The following is a 20,374-nucleotide window of genomic DNA, read 5'->3' on the forward strand; positions in this document are numbered from 1 at the left end:
GGGAGATCACTAAGGGGTGAAATGTCAGTTCAGCACCATAGGGGTCTTGAGACATAAAAACAGGAGAAATTCCAGCCCCCACTCTGCAATGAAAATACAGTATGACCCCCCCAAATCCACAAGGAATTGGTTTCAAGCCTCCCCATGGATGCTAAAAACTGCATATAATAGTAAACCCTATAGGTAGCATGATTAAAAAAACAACAGAAAAAAGTATTTATACCATGTATTACCAGAACTGGCCACAAGAGTGAGCCAAAGAGAATTAAGTTCTGGCTCCCTCTAGTGGCCACTTCGGATAATGTCATCTTTAGAAATATATATATTTCTAGGATTTTTAAAAATATTTTCTGGCCGTGGAGAAGTGAATCAGCAGATACTAATCCCGTGGATACAAGGGCCCTACTGTATTTCCATGATGACTTTTGCACGCATGATTTTTCCCAACAGAACTCTAGCCCCAAAGCCTGATGGCGCGTGAAAGGTTTAATAATTTTTACTTGGTTTTAGCTGTTGCAGATCATACCCACTTCCTGATGGAGTTTTGACAGTCTAACATGCTGTTTCTAGAATGTGTGTCTGGGAGGAACCTGTCTGGCCTGCGGTGACCGTCAATCTATCCAACACTAACCAATCATTTATTCCTGTCTCATTGAGACTTGAAGTGCCAGTTAATGAGAAAGGGGTGGACCATCAGAGGAACTTGAAGCTATTCTCTTCAGTGAGTCTCTGTCCTTCTTCTGTGTCGCACAAAGGATTTGACCAGAAATTCAAAGCACTGCAACACTTCTTCCAGATGTGATCCTCGTAGCAGGATACCATCTACAACAGTAGATGTCAAATAAAACCTTTCCATCTTTTAGCTGCCACACTTTAAACGCTTTAATTTTTAAAGATGTTTTCCTGTTGCAGAAAGTAAATCCAACTTTTTTCCTGCCTCCTATGCCACCATTCTTCTAACGGCAAATCAGGTGAGGATGTCTGGAGAGGAGAACGTATTCGTGCATTCGGAAATCTGGGACGCCTGCCCAGCAACCCCAAAAGTGGGTTGTCCAGACATGGCAGCTCCGCCAGACACGCTTTCCCCAAAACCACTTTTTTGCGGGGGTTTGGCCAAAAAAACAAACCAGAATGAACCACCGAACCGGTTCGTGCCCATCTCTACTTGCTTGACCTTTCCTCTCGCCATGCTCTCTGTCCTGGCAGAGAAGCCGAGCCCAAAGTCATATAAAAACAGGAGTTCAAGCCAGTTCATTCAAAATAGAAAGCCGTTCTTTCTGACCCACAAAAGATACCCAGGCGCCGAGCCATCGCCATGACAACCGCATCTTGAGAGGATGAAGCATGCACGGTTTCTAGAAAAAGTCATTCTAAAAAGTTGTTACGAACACTCAGCCCCAAATTTGACATTAGCACTAAAGTATGCAAGCACAAGTAAGGACAAGCTGCAGTTCAGGGGTAGAGCTCTTAATTTGCACCCAGGTTCAGTCCCCCCCCCAATCCGCTTTCTTTTAAAAAGGATCGTGGAGGAACCGATGGGGAAAAAACTGATCTCAAGACCTGGGAGAGATGCTGCCAACCTGAATTGGTGATACGGGGCTGAGATGGGCCAAGCCCTCCCTCTCAGAATGCAAGGCTGTGTCCTGCCTTCAAATACAGCAATAAGGCAGAGCTGGGAGCAACTACAAGCCCCAGAATGCCCCCTACCAGCATAGCTGGGGGATTATGGGATTTGTTACCCGAATCAGTAACATCTCCAAGTCGTGGGAGTTTTTCAGGTTGAGGGTTTAATCATGCCATTACAGCACAACAGGACTACAAGATCCATGAGGGATTCGTTCCAAGCCCCTTCTCCCGAACACCAAAAAACATATACCGTATTTTTCGCACCATAAGACGCACTTTTTCCCACAAAACAGGGGGGTGGAAAGTCTGTGCGTCTTATGGAGCGAAGAAAACAGATTATATTTTCCTGTTTTCTTCTCCTAAAAAATTGGTGCGTCTTATGGAAAGGTGTGTCTTATAGAGCGAAAAATACGGTACAAACGTATTTCCATGGTGTACTGCCTACACCCAGCCACTAGAGGGAGCCAGAGACAACAGCATTCACCCCTTCTGTTTTTCTGTGTCCATGTTTTTTTTAATTGTTATTATTTAATATTTTTGGCCAGCAGAAAATTTAATCCACCGATGCTGATCCAGCGGGTCGCGGGGTCCTACTGTAATCCCTTTCCTATTGAATAAAATGCAAGACTCAGCCCTTTCAGGGGACTGACCTTCCAGAATGAATACTCGTTTATTGTTCCTGCCGATCTATAAAATTCTTCTATAATCCCTACTCCCCTGCAAAAATGAGAAAACCGATTCATACCATTCCCCCCGCAACAAGGTAATATACTTACGTGCAAGGATATCACCACCATGTCCCATTCATCATCCCACAATTGGGCTATAGAACACATGGTCACAATTGTTGATATCAAGCTAGTAACCAACCCAATCTGAAAAGCAAAAAAAGCAGCAATGGTTTCTTGAAACAAGCAAACGTCAGAGTCCTGTGAGGTTCTAAGCCTGCCTGCTTGCAAGATTCTAGTGCTCTAAAGCAGGTATCTTGCTGGAAAAGACAGTAATGTTTGGAAAAGTAGAAGCCAGCAGGAAAAGAGGGTGAACAAATGTGAGATGAATTGACTCCATAAGGAAGCCACAGCTGTAAAGTTGCAAGAGCTGAGCAGGGCAGTCAGGGACAGGATATTCTGGAGGTCACTCATACGTAGGGTCAGCATAAGGCAGATGCAACTTGATGGCACATAACGGCAACACCATCGATACCACCCCACCCTTTGGCTTTCGGTGCTCAGCATACTCATGTTTCTGGGCCATCCTTTTCATTCTTTTATCTTATCTACTGCCTGCATCTGGATTTTTTCCTCTAAAACCACTGTTACTCTCTTTTGGAGAACTGAGAATCGGTAGGGAGGAAGAATACGAGTCATCTACGTTAGTCCTAACCATTGCTTTCAGTTTAATGAATGACCACGGCTTTGCCCTATGAAATCCTGGGAATTGTAGTTTGGGAAAAGACGGGGGATTCTCTGGCAGAACACTCTAGGCTAGGGGTCCCCAACCTTTTTCACCCCACGGACTGGCTGGACAAGGCTATATATATATATACTGCCCGGTTATAGCAAACTTCTACATGGAACATTTCGAAAAACAGGCCCTGGCTTCAGCATCCTTTGTACCCACAGTCTGGTTCTGATATGTGGATGACACCTTCGCAATTTGGAACCATAGTGAAAACTGGAAGAATTTCTAAACCATCTCAGCAGCATCCACCCAAATATACAATTCACCATGGAAAAAGAAAGAGAGGGCCAACTCCCTTTCTTAGATGTCATGGTCCTACGCAAAACTGACCTCCTATTGGGACACAAGGTCTACAGAAAACCCACCCACACCGACCGGTACCTACACAAAAACTTCAACCACCACCCACGACAAAAAAGAGAGGCATAATCAAAACACTGGTAGACCATGCAAATCGGAACTGTGAAGCTCAGTCTCTCAGCACTGAACTCAACCATCTGAACCATCCCTAAAGGCAAATGGCTACTCCAAAAATGAAATCACAAGAGCCATCAAACCAAGAAAACAACACCGAACTGAAGAAGAAAAACAGCCACCCACAAATAAAGTATTTCTGCCATACATCAAAGGGGTCACGGACCGCATGGGGAAACTTTTGAAAAAACACAACCTACAAACAGTATTCAGGCCTACCACAAAAATACAACAAATGTTATGGTCAGCAAAGGACAGAAGGGACCACCTCACCACTGCAGGAGTATACCCCATACCTTGCAGTTGTGGCCAGGGATATATTGGAACCACAAAACACAGCGTCCACAGCAGAATCAAAGAACATGAGAGACACTGCAGACTAAAACAACTGGAAAAATCGGCAGTAGCTGAACATGCCCTAAAACAAGCTGGACAGGAAATTCTATTTCAAAACACAAAAGTACTGGACAACACCAGCAATCATTACGTTAGACTGCACAGGGAAGCCACTGAAATCTACAAACACCAGCAGAGCTTCAACAAAAAAAGAAGAAAGTTTACAATTCAACAAAGCCTGGCTCCCAGCGCTGAAAAATACAGCCTGCAAAAGGTCAGTGAACACTACCCAGCTACAAAGACCGGTGATCACTGCACACAAAAGACCAGCTAACAACACCCATCAATCACAGTAACAGATCATCTTTCCCCCTTATCACAACAAAAAGCACGCTGATCACCATAATCACCCAATCTCCTGAAAAGGACAAAAGCTGATCCCACAGCTACAAATACTCAACGATCCAAACAAACTGCACCAGAAGACAGACAGAGTTCTGACTTCTACCCTCTGAAGATGCCGGCCACAGAGACTGGCGAAACATCAGGAAGAACAACCTTCAGAACACGGCCAAAGAGCCCGAAAAACCCACAAAAAACATCAGATCCTGGCCATGAAAGCCTTCAAGAATACAAGAAAGGAGTAACCTTGGGGCAGTCACCATCTCGCAGCCTAACTTACTGTAGGATGGTTGTGACGATAAAATGGGAGGCAGAGTGTGTGCTGCCTGGAATTCCCCGAAGAAACCGTGGGGTGTAAATCTAATGAGCAGGAAAGAAAGCAAGAAGGAAAGCAAGCAAGCAAGTCCCAAAAAGCAGAGGTTTGTTGTCTAAGTACACCACAAGTTGCTAAGGTTCTTGTAGCCACTGTTCATCACAACCTCACCATTTCTGTACCACAGAGGCCTGGTTTAAGGCAGTGCGGGGCAGTAGGAAGAGTGCTAGATAAAAGTTTGGGAGATTTGTGTTCAAGGCCTTCACCAGAGCTTACTGGATGACCTTAGGTCAATCATTCTCCCTTAGCCTGTCCTCCGAAACCATCTACAAAAGTGGCAGCAAGTCGTCTGTGGCAACAAATCCAACAGAGAATCTGTTGGGAGTTTTCAGCAACCTCGCATGCTGCCTCTAGTAGGTCTGGCTAGGAGGGACCTCTCTGGCTGGGGTGACTGTCAATCTATCCAGCACTAACCAATCTCTCCTTCTCTGCTGCTCTGCTAAGAGTGTTTTTCCCTCCCTAGAGTCTCTTGGTCAGTTAGTCTATTGAGGTCGGTTGCTGAGAGCAGACATGTTTTGCCGTTCAATCTGTTCAAAACCGTAAGCAAAGAAAATGGTTTTTTTTTTTCTACTTCAACTATCTCAGAATGAGTTACTGGAACTGTAAATGCCAGTTCGGGGGCAGGGGGAAGGGGGAGGCCCACTTTAGGGAACTTGAAGCTACCGTATTTTTTGCACCATAAGACACACTTTTTTTCCAAAAAAACATTGGGGAAGAAGTGTATGCGTCTTATGGAGCGAAATTCCCAGATTATTTTTTCCTGTTTTCTTTGCCTAAAAATTTGGTGCGTCTTATGGAGAGGTGCGTCTTATGGAGCGAAAAATACGGTAATTCTGCTCTGTGAATCCCTGCACCTCTGAAGCACAGCTAGAGGATTTTAACCAAAACTCTGCAACAGAGTCTTGTGACATCTTAGAGACTAGCAGAGTTTCATTGGGCACAAGCTTCTTCTCTTGCACCTGACCTGCATTCCACAAACACTTATGCCAAAGAAAGCTGGCCACCCTTTAAGGTCCTGCAAGGCTCTTTGCTGGTTTTGCAACCTCGCAGGGTTATTGTGCAGGTAAGATGGAGAGGAGGAGGAAGAGCTGTGTGCACCCCCTGTGGCCTCTTTGGAGAAAAGGCCTGCATGCAACTCAGGGCTCAAATCAAGTAAGACAGAAATGATAAAATACAGTAAAAATATTTACGAAATGAAAGTAAAGCTCATGGTATCTATAGCGTGAACATCTTTGCAGTGTGATCCTGTCTTTCTTGATTGAGACTCACATTCCACTGGATTCAGTGGGGTGTGTGTGTGCTCTCTGGTGAATGTGTGGACAGGCGTGTTTTATCTACCATATTTTTCCATGTATAAGACGATACTCTTGTCTAACATATTTAGATTTAAAATTGAGGGTCGTCTTATGCACAGAAGTAAGGAGGGGGAGGGATTAAAGTGCTTTGATCCCTGCTTCCCCCCCCCACACACACACACACTTTCTTGCGAAGAAAGTGCAAGAAAGTGGTGGGGGAAATAAAGTGGAGGGGAAAAGCAGGAATCATCAAAGTGCTTCGATTCCTGCTTTCCCCCTTCATTTTCTTGCGAAGAAAGAAATTTTGGGTTAGAAAAGTGTGTGTGTCTTATACATGGGGACGTCTTCTTATACACAGAAAAATATGGTATGTTTTTCAGCACCAAACTGCATTCACTATACAGCAGAGATACTTACTTTGTGGATCCAGTGGAGGTTCATCTGCTGCCCAACTGCTATGTGACACAGAGCTAATATCTGCAAAGACAGCGAGAGATGTGATACCAACTGGTAGTATCGTTAACGAGGTTAATCAGTATTCAGTAGCTGTTACATCTTCATGGCATTCACCGGCGCTCAATCAGCGGTCTCTCAGAGTTCCCAAGCTAGACATGGCCATGTGATGCTCATACCATGCACTGTGTCCTCGGCACCATACAGGGAATGGTGCCCACCCAGGGGCTGACTGTGTAATCCTGGAAAGGGGCAGACTCTGGAGTTCTGTTTTAAGAGAGACCGTACTCTGGATAGCTCTGTGATTTAGGCATCTGGCTGTTGAGCCAGAGGTTGGGAGTTCGATTCCCCACTGGGCTGGACTAGGTGATCCCTAGGGTCCCTTCCAGTTCTGCCGTTCTAAGATTACTAAAGATTATCTTGCTTTGGGATTGACAAATTCGTGTCTCAGCAGGGACTGGACTTGGAGACTCTTAGCATCCTTTCCAGCTCAACCTTTCTATGATCCCATATTTCTTCCCACCTTGGGGGAGGTGAACAATGGCTTGTTTATCATTTATTTGTTTCTTAAATGTGTACACCCCCCCATGAGCGCTGGCGCATGGTTCTGGGAGGTTGACAGGCAACTGAAACAACGCAGGTAAGTAAAAATGAAAAACAAAATCAAAACGTCAAGAGGCAGAAATACCAGAATACAATGTGGCACGGGCATGTAAACATGCAGAGCAATGGAAAACATGTCAAAACAGGGTTGCCCCCCCACCAAAGGCAATGTTTTCAAAGATCTTTTAAACGTTGGGCATGAGGGTCAAGAAAAGGCGATTCTGCAGCCTCAAGGGGACCAACCCAGATGGAAAATGGTGGCTTGAGGAGGGGAAAACTGGTGAGCATCTTCTCCTGCTGTAATCCTTCATGTATAATTTGAGGGGGGGAGCTGTATGGCTCCCCAGGATTACTTGGGGGCCACAAAGCCCTCCCCTGGGGGAAAAAAACTGGCCCTAAAATGGAGACCTATGCCTCTATTTTAACACTCCCATCCACACCTCATTTGAATCTGAAATGGGTGTGTGTATGTTTTTTTCTGACCACACAACAGAGGGTTAAACGTTCAAGACTGACCTGCAGAGCTGCTCAGAAACCACCCCTCCCACTTTACAGATGGGGGACACGGGGGCTAAGAGACAAGCAGCTAGCAGAAAGCCAGTTTTGGCCGATCACAAAGTGATCAATAGATCCACTCGGGGTGAAATCAATATAAATATATATATTGCTTAGTTGGCAGTGTTCACCTTTGCGAGTCAGCAGGCCCCACTGAGTGACTGCAGTGGTTCCCAAGCTTGGGTCCCCCGGGGGGGGTTTTTGGACGGCAACTTCCAGAAACCCCGGCCAACACAGCTGGCGGTCAAGGCTTCTGGCAACTGCAGTCTGAGAACACCGGCGTGACCCAAGACTATGAACCACGGATCTACTGTAAATAAAGCAAAGATGCAAATCTGGAGTGGGAGGTTTACAGGAATAAAACACAGAGAAAGGCTCAGTTAGTTGTTCGTGACTAGGTAAACCTGGAGTGCTCCCTGGAAGGACAGATCCTGAAGCTGAGGCTCCAAGACTTTGGCGACCTCATGAGAAGAGAAGACTCCCTGGAAAAGCCCCTGATGTTGGGAAAGTGTGAAGGCAAGAGGAGAAGGGGACGGCAGAGGACGGGATGTTTGGACAGGGTCACCGAAGTGGCCATCATGAATTTGTCCAAACTCCAGCAGGCAGTGGAAGACAGGAGGGCCTGGCGTGCTCCAGTCCATGGGGTCACGAAGAGTCGGACACGACTAAACAACTAAACAACAAACAACTGGTAAATACATGGTTTTCTTATATCCTGAAGCTAGTGACTGAAACCTGCAATGAGGTGAGGATAGGTCTGATCCTGTACAACAGAAAGCACCATGTCCATAGAAGCAACCTTTCTGTGCCTGACAAGGGACATCTTTCCAGGATTTTGAGGTGTGCATGTGAGTTTTAATAACTTACCAACAAAGCTGTGATATACATGAAGCCAGCAGCCGTTGTAACGAGGATTGGAACCGTCCAGTCACTCCAGTATCCCATTTTATTATATAAAAACCTGAAGGATCAAAGGAAGGAATGAGGGATGGGGGGGGGGGGAAAGGAGATTAGATTCAGGTCTTTCATGTCACGGACGCTTGGCTGGTCTGAGTCAGGGATTAAACTCTTTGCTTCAAAAAAACAAAGGGCAGGAACGGAATGAGAAGCATGAAAAACACATGTACCTAAAATGTAAAATGCACCTGTGGGCCTCTCCACAGACTGTTTTGGACAGCTGATACAACTTATTCTGCACTGATAGATTTGTGGTTTTAACTCCAACATTCACAGCCATGCAGAATGAGGATTCTGGGAAATGCAGTCCAAAAATGTACTATTTACAGGCTCTGGGCATACCAGTGGTCAATCCAACTGGTGGCTCCAATGTTGGGGAAGCCATGAATCCGTACCTGATTTCAGTCCAAACATTACCAGAGCTATCCATGGTGCTGAATTTTACCCCCGATACAAGTTCTGCATTGTGCATTGCTTGCTTAAAAGTTCACACTAAAACCCAGAGTGGATTCAGGGCCCTAACAACCCTGAAACAGCCTGTATGTGTTTCACAAGTGGTGCACAGAGGCAGCTGAGGTGGGATTTACGATTTCCAAAACCATTACTTAATAAGCTCCAGTGACTGAATGGCTCTCTTCTAACTGGATTGGCTAATTGGAATTAGACTGTTATCCCTGGCATTCATCAGCTAGGAATGGAATTATTAGGGTTGATGTTGTTTGTGTTTATTTCCAGCCATTCTACTGCCAGTGTTTAGCTTCTTAAAGCTTTAATGAAAATGATAAATGCGGTAACAAAATGCCTATGGAGATACAGCCCTCTTTCTTGAGAAATAAAAAAGTGCCTGAGGGTGGGACTCAATCTTTTGGCTGACTGGCAACGTAGAAGAGGCAAGAGGCTCCGGTCTACACCAACCTCCCCTAACATGCCCAAACGTGCTGGACTACAAAGCTCACCATCCCCCTTCGCCATCCGCCAATGCTGTCTGGAGATGATGGGGGTTGTCGTTCAGCGCGTGCAGAAGGAGCTCAATTGCGAAAGGCTTTGCCAACAACAAAAGGCGGATGCTCTCTGTATGTCACAGGTAGGAAGAGCCTTTTCTCAGAGACAGAGGGGGCTGAGAGTCCATGGCCGCTGGACACGATGGACCCAGCAAAGAAGCAGACATGGAAGGAAGATTTTGGGTATGAAGACTGGGTGCGGGACACCAGTGTTGAGTTGTGTTGAATTACAATTCCCATTGCCTCCGGGCCGCCCTGGCTGATGATGGATGGGGATGGTGGGTGTTGTAGTCCAGCACATTCGGGCAGGCACCAAGTTCAGAGAATCATGGAGTGGGAAGGGGCCTCTTAAGGCCATCTAGTCCAACCTCTTGCTCAAGGCAGGAATTCCAAATCCAAGCAGATCAGACAGAGGGTGGTCCACTTTTCTCTTGAAGGCCTCCAGCATTAGAAGTTAGGGACGGTGGGTGAGGAACAACGTTTCTTAGCTTCCATCTCTTCCACGTTACCAGTTAGTCAAAGGTCTGAGTGTCCACCATCACGTTACACGCCACGGTGACTGCACCAGAGGCCGTTTGTCTCTTAAAACCCATTTCAAAGGAATAAAGCAGGAGACAGGGAAGTTCCTTATCTTGGACTCGGCTAGGCTGGCAGGAGATGAATCCTGGGAATCGTAGTCCAGTTAAAAAAACTGTTCCAAAAGGTGTTGTATCCCGTTTGCAGGTATCGTATAGGTGCCTGTCGGGCTGCGACAGGAACAGAACAAGGGGCGAGATGGTGCTCTGAGCGGATTCCTGTCTGATTCGGCTTGGCACGGCGGGTCTCACGTTGTACCTTCCCTGCACCGAAGCTGCTGTACGTGACTTTTTCACATTTCTGCCTATTTTTACATAGAGTCCTTTCTTTTTCAATAGAACCAATCTCACAAGTGTTGGAATCATCATTCCTACGCCATCCATCATTGCATGTGCCTGTGATCTAACTAAATGAAAAGTAGCATTAGCAAAAAAAAAAAAAAAAAACCTCCAATAGACAAAAACCATCCCATCCTGCTATAAATTGGTCCTGCAAAAAACACCGCCTTCCTCCCTTTCCCAAATGGGAAAAGGTCGAAATTTGCATTTAAATAGAGACACCCTTACTAATAACTGTCAATAAGGCCCCTGGTTAATTAAAATGGAACTGGGGACGGTTCATCTGGAAGCCAGCTGGGAAGCGGAGTCTTGTGTCTCCATGAAGGTGATGAATTTCAGGTTGCTAGCCAGGGGAGTAAACTCAGCAGGCAGACCGGTCACCCGGCCACCGCTTAAGGAAGCCGTACCTTTCTGAGATGCAATTCTGTTTCAATCATCGAAATCCTTTCTGATCACTATGTATGGGTGTGAAAGGTGGACTGAAAAGAAAGCGGACAGGGGAGAAAATGACTCGTTTGAAATGCCGTGCTGAAAAAGAGCTTTGCACATACCCTGGACCGCCAGAAAGATGAACAAGTGGGTCCTAGATCAAATCAAGGCTGAATTATCTATGGAGGGAAAAAATAATGAAACAGAGGCTGCCCTACTTTGGGCATATCCTGAAAAGGCAAGATTCTCTGGAAAAGACAGTAATGCTGGGAAAAGCTGAAAGCAGCAGGAAAAGAGGAAGACCCAATGCAAGATGGAATGACTCCCTCAAGGAAGCCACAGACTTGAGTCTGCAAGAGCTTGAGCAGGGCTGTTGAGGACAGACCAGTTTTGAGATTGCTCATGAATCGGAGACGACGTGACAGCACACAAGGACGAGAAGAAATTCCTTCCAATTGTGCATGCATTTTACTAGCATATGCAACATATGGATATCAACATCCTCTTCAGTCCAGCTTTTGGCAATGCAGGGGCTCTTTGTGGATGAAGCATAAGCAGGCACCGTGTCACCCAGAGATGGCACACCTGTCTTGTTTGTGACCGAAACGCGGGGCTCCTGGGAAAAAACAGCATTTCCTTCTTGGCCAAGAATAAGCCTTGGGATAATTAAAGGCTCCTCTCCTGCTGTGTTGCTATTTCCTCCCTGATTATTTTACCATAGAAAGTGGTGCTATATTTAATGCCGCTTCCCTCCCGAGAAATCTGATCATGACAGCGCACACAGCATATTTATTTATGCTACCAACCGTACTGTCTCTCAAAAAGACACAAGATGGGGGAATGGAGATTTCGGAAGGAGAGCAGGAACATTCTCTAAATCCTGAACCATGAAATGATGCAAATCAAGGCAAAAGCTCAAAAAAATAAGGGAAGACCCACAAAGAAATCGCAGGAGCCGGAGATGGACTCTTGCCGATCGCCAAGACGTGACATTTCATGACTGAAGGCTATTCTCTAAGACGGGGGACGTCAACCTCCAGTCCGCGGCCTGGTGCCGGTCCGTGGGCTTGCCGGAAGTGGGCCACAGATACGGATCTCCACACACACCCCACACACATGCGCAAGGGGCGTAACACGCCCACTGCGCGAGGACGGGGCTGCCCACATACACCCGCACATGGAGCTCACTCCCCACCCCACCCGGTAAGCGGCCCCAAAAAAGTTGGGGGGGCCAATGCTCTAAGACTACATCACACACAACACAAACACTGGATTTCATCCAAGTTGTTAACAAACTAAACAGTGATCCACAAGAATGACGGATCCCAGAAGATGGGCAATATAGTTGCAGAGAGATCTGATAGAAGAGTTTGGGAAAGTTCCATTTGAAACTCCAAGAACACAAAAAGTAACTTCCCAAGCTCTGCCCAGCACTGACGCGGAATGTACACCCGCCCAACGAACGTACGCTGAGTCTCTACCAAGTGCGTCCAGCAAACTGGGGAAGGCCAGGAATTAAAACTGCAGAGCATGTATTTTCCATGCAGAGAATCCTGGGTTCGAATCCAGCTTCCATCTCCAGTTTTATGAAGGACCATGAGTAGTCTTTTCCATTACCGGCTTACACATGATCCTGCGGAGTTGTTGTCCCTCATTGAAACAGGGCTGGTCCTACCATATGGTTTCCTTTAGGGACTCAGTTCATCTCATATTTGGCCTTCCTCTTCTGCTGCCTTCCACCTTTCCCAACATTACTGTCTTTTCCAGAGAATCCTGTCTTCTCGAGATGTGTCCAAAGTAGGACAGCCTCAGTTTCAGGATCATCAGGAGAGGCCTTTCTCTCATTCCCACCATCCTGAAGGTGCACCTGGTGGGGGCTTTGTCTGTGGCTGCTCCTTTAGACTGTGGAACTCCTTCCCACTGGAGGCCAGCCTGGCCCCATCATGGCCATCCTTCCACAAGCAGGCGAAGACCTTTCTCTTCAGGTAAGCTTTCCTTTAATGACTGGCTGGCTGAGTGAGATTTTAAATGGATTGTTGCATCTTACAACTTTGTGTTTTGGTGTTGCTAATGTTTTTTCTGGATGAGATTTGTCTGATTGTTTGGTACTCACCACTGTTAGCATTAAGTACTATCTTTTAATGATGCAAGCCGCCTTGGTTCCTTTTTAAAGGGAAAGGCGGCAGTGGGGGGGGGGTCAATATTTTGAATAAATAGTTAATAATAAATTTACCTCCAGAGACAGTTCAGCCTTGATTTGCTCTAGGACCTGTTTGTTCGATTTTCTGGCAATCCAGAATATCCACAAAGTGCTGTATTTCAAACGAATCAATTTTCTTTCTTTACTGTCCTGCCTTCATACCTGCACATGGTGTGTACATCCTGGCCTTGGTCTCCAGTGACACATCCTTACACTTGATCTTTTCTAATTCCTTCATCACTCCCCTTCCAATCCTCTTCTAATCTCTTGGTTGCCATCACCCTTTGGATTGATGATTGAACCAAGGTATACAAAATCACTATTTCAATGTCTTCATTGTCACCATTAAAGTTGGGCAGATCTTCTGTACTCATGATTTTGGTCTTGTTAACATTCAACTGTAGTCCTGCTTTGGCACTTTCTTCTTTCTCTTTTCCTAAAAGTCATATCCAAGTCATGGCTACTTCCTGCCAGTAAGATGGTGTCATCTGCACAGCTTATATTATTGATGTTTCTTCCACCAGCAAAGTAAATTAGAGATCTACTTTGGTATTGTTGCATTCTTACTACCAGGAACATATCCATGTATTACAACAGCCTCATGTACAGAATCATTTGGTTGGTTCTGAGGTATTATGTGTGCACCTTTCCTTAAGCAAGTGATGGGCTGCCAGTCACTGCCCTGACTCAGGCAGAAAAAAATGAGTCAACTTGTTCTTGCAGAGGAAAAAATATGGAACTAGGTGAACAAACCACCTGAAACGTGAACAGCAGTTGTCTGTCTTCTAGCTGCCCAAGTTCAGAAGTTCACAAGCTGAGATCACGGTGAAGACAATTCATCTCCTCACACTATTTTCTGCACAATTTGATAAATCGAGGTCTGGGACATGTTTGCATTTCTCTCTATAAACACAGGACGTGGTGGTGCTGTGGGTTAAACCGCAGAAGCCTCTGTGCTGCAAGGTCAGAAGACCAGCCGCCGTAAGATCGAATCCACGTGGCGGAGTGAGCTCCCGTCACTTGTCCCAGCTCCTGCCAACCTAGCCGTTCGAAAGCATGTAAAAATGCGAGTTGATAAACAGGTACCACCTCGGTGGGAAGGTCACGGCGTTCCATGTCTAGTCGCGCTGGCCACGTGACCACGGAAACGGTCTTCGGACAAACGCCGGCTCTATGGCTTAGAGACGGAGATGAGCACTGCGCCTTAGAGTCGGACACGACCGGCCTAAATGTCAAGGGGAACCCTTGACCTTTACCTGTAAACATACCCATAAAAACCCTGGGAACTGGAATTACAAAAATTCTAACAGCTTAACTCAGATGTTTTTCCCTTTTTGGGCTGTCATTCCCAAAATTGTCCAGGCAGAGCGGTCATGTTGATCATAGCGGCATTTGGGGAGTTGTAGTTTAATAAAATAACATTTCCAAATTCTGATTCTGTAAAAGGACTATACTAGGACCCCAGATGGCGAGAAACTGCTACTCTTACCATCTTGTACCATTGACCAGATGGGGAAGGGACTAAGCTGATGGAAACTGGAGTTCCACCACATCTGGATGGCTACAGGTTACACTAAAACTGTCATCTTCTCCCAGCCCCCAAGATACCTGGTCCAGAGGCCTATTGCTTCCAAACTGTGCTCACAACCCACAGAAACCAGAGAAGGGCTGAGCACGAACCCCCAGCAGTTGAGGACAGGAAAGGTTTTCTGTGTCACACAGAATTCCTCCACTATTCCTGCTACAGGTCACTAAATCAGCTGTGTGGAAACACGGAAAGTATGGAAGTATTGTCAATCTGCACAACGTCATCAGGTGTTTTTTGCTCCACAATACACAACGCGGCAGCTCTGCTTCACCATCCAACCTGTTTCAACACAGCCAATAAACAGAGTTTGGTGCCAGCGGGAAGAGTGAAGCTTTGATGGATGTCACTGTCGGATAAACTGACACCATACACGCTTTTTCTTCCGTTGGGCAGAATGAATATTGTTTGCAAGCCTAGACAGCTGGAATATTAGCAGCCCCTCCGGTCATCTTCTGAGCTGATGATCAGCTTAGAGGCGCTTGAGCTTCCGAGTCAAATTTTCAACAGCCTGCAATAGGCACGTTTCAGGGAGGGACAAGGGTGTGGGAGAGACCACAGGGCTCAAGGCCGCTGTCTACTCACCAGTTAATTTCGTTGTAGTCATTGTGAACTTCCCACCAGAAATAAAACCAGATCAAGGTCAAGAAGAAAGAGAATGTGAGGATTAAGAACCACAGGCGCTCCCACTGTAAAGGAAAAAAGGAAAAAGAAAGAGGGAAGAATTAAATTCAGAGCTTCTGCTTGAGCTTCTGCAAAGCCTTGCTCTCGTGACATCTCCAAAAAGTGCCTTTTAAGGTTATCAGCTCTTGCATTTTTTGAATGTAATTAAAACATTCTCTCTTTTTTGTATTTCACTGCACTTTTTATTTTGGATTAAACTCTGATTTAAGGATTTCCCTACAACCTACGTTTAGCCTTCCTATATTTCTAAGCCTTTGTGCCTACAGTTTTTTTTCTCGAGAGTGGCAGAAATATTTTCAACACCTTTCGTCTTGTTGCTTTGTGAAGCCTTTTTGTGCGTTATGGAACTTAGAAGCAATGTAGATAAATAAAGCTTGTAGAGAAAGACAAGCTGACATTGCCCGGAATTGTTGCAACGATGACACCTTATAAACCTTGTAAGAACTAATGGGCATATCTTTATAACAAAAATAATTCCTTGGGTCTAAAGCTTTTGTTCCATTTCCATTCCTTGTGGTTTAAACAGACATCCATGAAATTTTCAGAATTGGCGGGAAGATTTATGCCACGATACCTAGATGAATTTCGATATCCTTGGACAGGATAGTCTGTTTTCATTCTGGGATTAACCCTTAAAACGGCAGCTGTGACAAACACAGGATTCTGATCCCCCCCACCCCAAGAGAGCTACACAACCGGGCTCTTAAGAGAGATGTTCGGGAGTGCAACTCCCTGCATGGCAAAACTATTGCACACTTCGACACATGAGCCCTCAGTCACATGGCTGGCAAAATGCCCAAACACGCTTGCTCTTACACATGCAGTATTTCACAGTAGTATTGCAGCCACTGTGTTGGCTAGGATACCGGGATGCATATCTCTCTATCCACGTCACTTTTCCTCTCACCTCCCCCCCCCCCCCCGGTGAATACCTGCATGAGACTCTAAGTGTGTAGTGTGAGTAATTATAACTCTATGCATCCCATGTATCTGCTTTGGGCTTTGGGGAGGCGACTTTCCCAGCTAACCTTGATCTGCATTTAAAACCAGCAGAGGGCAATTTTGAGAAATAAGCCAAGTCAGGGTTTTTTCAAAAGGAAGCGATTAGCATTTTGCATCGGCAAGCAAATATTTGTCCAGCGTCTCTCCCCAATCCCTTATCCACCTGGGAGTTGCCGAACCATTCACAGCCTTGCTGAACGGATGTGACAGAACGACGCGCCCAACTGCTGGGAAACCCCGTCAAAAAGGGGTTCTTCTTGCGGCGCCTCTTTATCCACCCCACAAAAAATTTTACCTCCCAACACACACTGCATTGTGGATGCCCACGGGTTCATAAAAAGCATGGAGAGTTAATGAGGTGACTGAAATACGCAAGGGGGTGGATATTGCAAATGCTCAACGCTAGAATTTATTCCACGTCACTTCAAATAAGGAACCATATCTCTTAGTCCAATATAACGGTGACAGTTTTACAACCCAATATATTTGCCAACTCTACGGTAGCTTCGGTCACCACCACGGGTGGAAGGAAAAAAAATTGATGGAGCAGTTCGTCATCCAGTCTTTACTTCATTAATATTCCTTACTCACCAAGCCTGCATTAAAACAGTAAATCAGTAAATCTTCCCCTCAGAAGACTGAGAGGAGATATGTTAGCACTTTTCAAAGACTTGAAAGGCAGTCATACAGAGAAGGAGCAGGAGCTTTTCCTGCAGGAGAGAATGCAGGACATGTCATCATGGGCTCAAGGTACCGGAAGCCAGGTTTAGGCTGAATATCAGGAAAAACTTCCTAACTGTTCAAGCGGTATGACAATTGAACCCATTACCTTGGGAGGTGCTGAGCGCTCCAATACTGGAGGCATTCAAGACAAGACTGGACCACCGTCTATCAGATCTGCTTTGATTTGGATTCCTGCCTTGATCAGAGGGGTTGGGCATGATGGCCTTCCAACTCTAGTATTCCAAGATTCTATGAATTTATGAAATGTCTAAGAGGCAAATCATACTTTACTCTGTTCCAATCCTAACGCAAGCTGAATTTGGAAACATGGGTGGATAATTCTGGGAGGTTTAGCCCCCCAAAGGCAAATTTTCCATTTTTTTTTCACCCAGAAGCCTTGAGGTGCTCAAGAATAAACCATGAGAATTCATACATGCTTACTCCCAGGGGGAATGTCAATTCATGATTCCCACAGCCAAAACTTTATTTACCTTATTTACAATAGCGAACAGGAATTCTTAACTTACTTTGTTCAGTCCAACCCCACACGTACACAATACTGTAAAGCTGAGATGGGGAGATTTCAAATTCTTTTCAAGATTCACAAATGCGGGCATTTCATCTGCATGTACGTGTGTGTTTTACACAAGCCTTTATAAACGCAGTTTAATATTCTGCTATTGATTGGCTCGTCATCTTGACATTTCAATCAATCAATCTGCTACCAAATCCGTTGTGCAAACAGAGAGAGACTGAAATGCTGTTGCATATTGCTGTCAGTTTCAGTAGAGGAATCCCACTGAATCAGTGAAGATTTGGTGAGTCAACTGCACTATAAGTTCCATTGATTCAAATGGGCTTACTCCTGCAGCGACTCACAAAATCCTCACTGATTCAATGGGCCTACTCTAGTATGACTTACTCCACTGAGAAAAAGGAAGGAAGGAAGGAAGGAAGGAAGGAAGGAAGGAAGGCAGACAGACAGACAGACAGACAGACAGACAGACAGACAGACAGACAGACAGACAGACAGACAGAAAGAAAGAAAGAAAGAAAGAAAGAAAGAAAGAAAGAAAGAAAGAAAGAAAGAAAGCTAATACATTCTGCACTACTTGAGACTTGTGAAGTTATTAGCTCTCAAGGCTCTGCTTTTATGTGAATGACTTGGGTTGTCCTTCACCACTGCCTCCTTTTGCTGAGACAATACAGAATGTTTAGGAACATTCCTTACAGCCTCCCTGAAAGTCTGGGAACACCCAAGGGCGAAGGGCATACAGTGCTCCCTAAAGAAGTATGGGAGGGCATTCAAGATCGCAAGCGTTTCCACTTTTCCGAAGATTCCCTCCCCGACTAAATGGAAACATTTAGATGGTGAAGCTTTTTCTTTATCGAACAAAACATTTTAACACCGGGTGTCCCTCTGCCGCTAGCCAGCTTTTATTGTTCCCAAAATGATTTTAAACACTCGGCCAGAAAAAGAGGGTTTATGTAACCCAGCGAACAGCATCAGCTCATTCCAGTTCCTGCACACTGCAGACACGTCGTTCAAAGCCGCTTTCCAGTGCAAGAGGAAAGAAGGAGCTGCAGGCAGATTTGCAAGAGAAAGATCCAGTGTCATCTTTGCTGGTGGGTTTCCAATGACTGACACTTGATCTACAAGCTGAACGATTTCTGTTGCTGTTATTCACCAGGCAACCAGCTGACGTTAGATTGGTAAAGAAGCTGACATTTTGCATATGTCCTCCAACATCCTACTAAATGTCCATTTCTTCCTGGGTGGAAAACATATGATTTTTTTTCCCTCCCCGCTGTGGCGTCAACATTTCTGGAAATTATAAAACCCCCGAATGATTGCATTTAGCAGGAAGAAGGGGCCGCAGCGCCATCAAAGCCCTGGCAGTATATGCTTATATATGCAAAAAAGGAGTTAAGAGAATACGGTGGGCATGCACGCCAGTCAGTGTTAAGAGGCTGAGCTACCCGAGGCAAGCTGACATTGCAAGTAGAGATGGAAAGGTATAAGAAATTTTGGGAAAACGTTGAAATGGGGGAACTGAGCAAAAATGTACATTTTGGGGAAGGAGAAGCAAAACATTTACAATTTATTTCCTATCAAACTTACACTTGTTATACCGCTTTAGGAACATGAGCTACTTTGTTCATAACTGAGACAGGATGTGTAACAGAGCTGTCTGGCTGACATAAGATTAAAAAATACAGTGGTGCCCCACATAGCGACGTTAATCCGTTCCAGGATTAACGTCGCTTTCCGGATTCATCGCTATGCGGGGGGGGACCCATAGGAACGCATTAAACTCAGTTTAATGTGTTCCTATTGGGGAAAAACTCACCGCTAAGCTGGAATCCTCCATAGGACCGCCATTTTCACCGCCTCGGTAAGCGAGGAATCGGCCCAAAAACACTGCGGGCGGCCATTTTGTTGATCCCGCGGCCATTTTGGAACTGCCAATCAGCTGTTACCAATCATCGCAATGCGATGTTTTATCACCTAAAACATCGCAATGTGATCGCATTAGCGATCGGAAAAAGGCATCGCTATGCGGATTCGTCGTTAAACGGTGCGCTCGTTAAGCGAGGCACCACTGTATTTTGTTCAAGCAAAATCGTGGCTTCGCCCAGGTCATGAATATTCATATGCTGTTTGCATACACCAATGGGAGTGCTGGAGGGGTGGAGTCACGAGGTATAAGAGGCTCAGGAGGAGGAGGAGTTTAGATAGGGTGAGAGAGAGTCTGAGGGAGTGTTGAAGGGTTTGGTGTCATTTTTGAGTTTGGGCGGGAGAATGGTGGTTGACGGTGGATAAAGAAGAATGTTTGTTTAAGACTTAACATGGCTTGTTCTGTCAACACATGTATCAATAAACAATTTCTATTTGGTTCTTTTAAAATGACATATGGCCTGGACATCTATCATTCATAATAGGTACAGTGGTGGCTCGCCTGACGAGGATAATCCGTTCCAGCGAAATCGCCGTAGAGCGAAATCCTCATCAAGCAAAATAAAAAAGCCAATTGAAACGCACTGAAAACCGTTCAATGCGTTCCAATGGGCGAAATACCTGCTCATCTAGCGAAGATCCTCCATAGGGCGGCCATTTTCAGGTGCCTGTGCAGCGAAAAATGCCTCCTAAAAACAATGGGGAGCCATTTTGAGCAGCCAGCGGCCATTTTGAAAACATGACAATCGGCAGTTTTGATCATCATAATGCGAACAATCGGTTCCCAAAGCAGGGAACCGATCGTCGGGAAGTGAAAAAAGCCCATTAAAACATCGTTTGGGG

General features: G+C 45.5%; 1 protein-coding gene across 1 annotated transcript in view; it reads right to left on the bottom strand.

Moving 5' to 3' along the window:
- GDPD5 (glycerophosphodiester phosphodiesterase domain containing 5) overlaps positions 1-20,374 on the bottom strand; it is an 82,908-nt gene that overhangs the window by 33,574 nt on the left and 28,960 nt on the right. The window contains exons 2-5 of the mRNA XM_078390229.1: positions 15,250-15,353; positions 8,446-8,539; positions 6,385-6,444; positions 2,403-2,501 (exon numbers count right to left, since the gene is read on the bottom strand). Coding sequence (XP_078246355.1) covers positions 2,403-2,501; positions 6,385-6,444; positions 8,446-8,539; positions 15,250-15,353 — 357 coding nt within the window. The remainder of the gene's footprint in view (positions 1-2,402; positions 2,502-6,384; positions 6,445-8,445; positions 8,540-15,249; positions 15,354-20,374) is intronic.

Source organism: Pogona vitticeps, chromosome 3 (genome assembly GCF_051106095.1).
Source record: "Pogona vitticeps strain Pit_001003342236 chromosome 3, PviZW2.1, whole genome shotgun sequence".
NCBI lineage: Eukaryota > Metazoa > Chordata > Lepidosauria > Squamata > Agamidae > Pogona > Pogona vitticeps.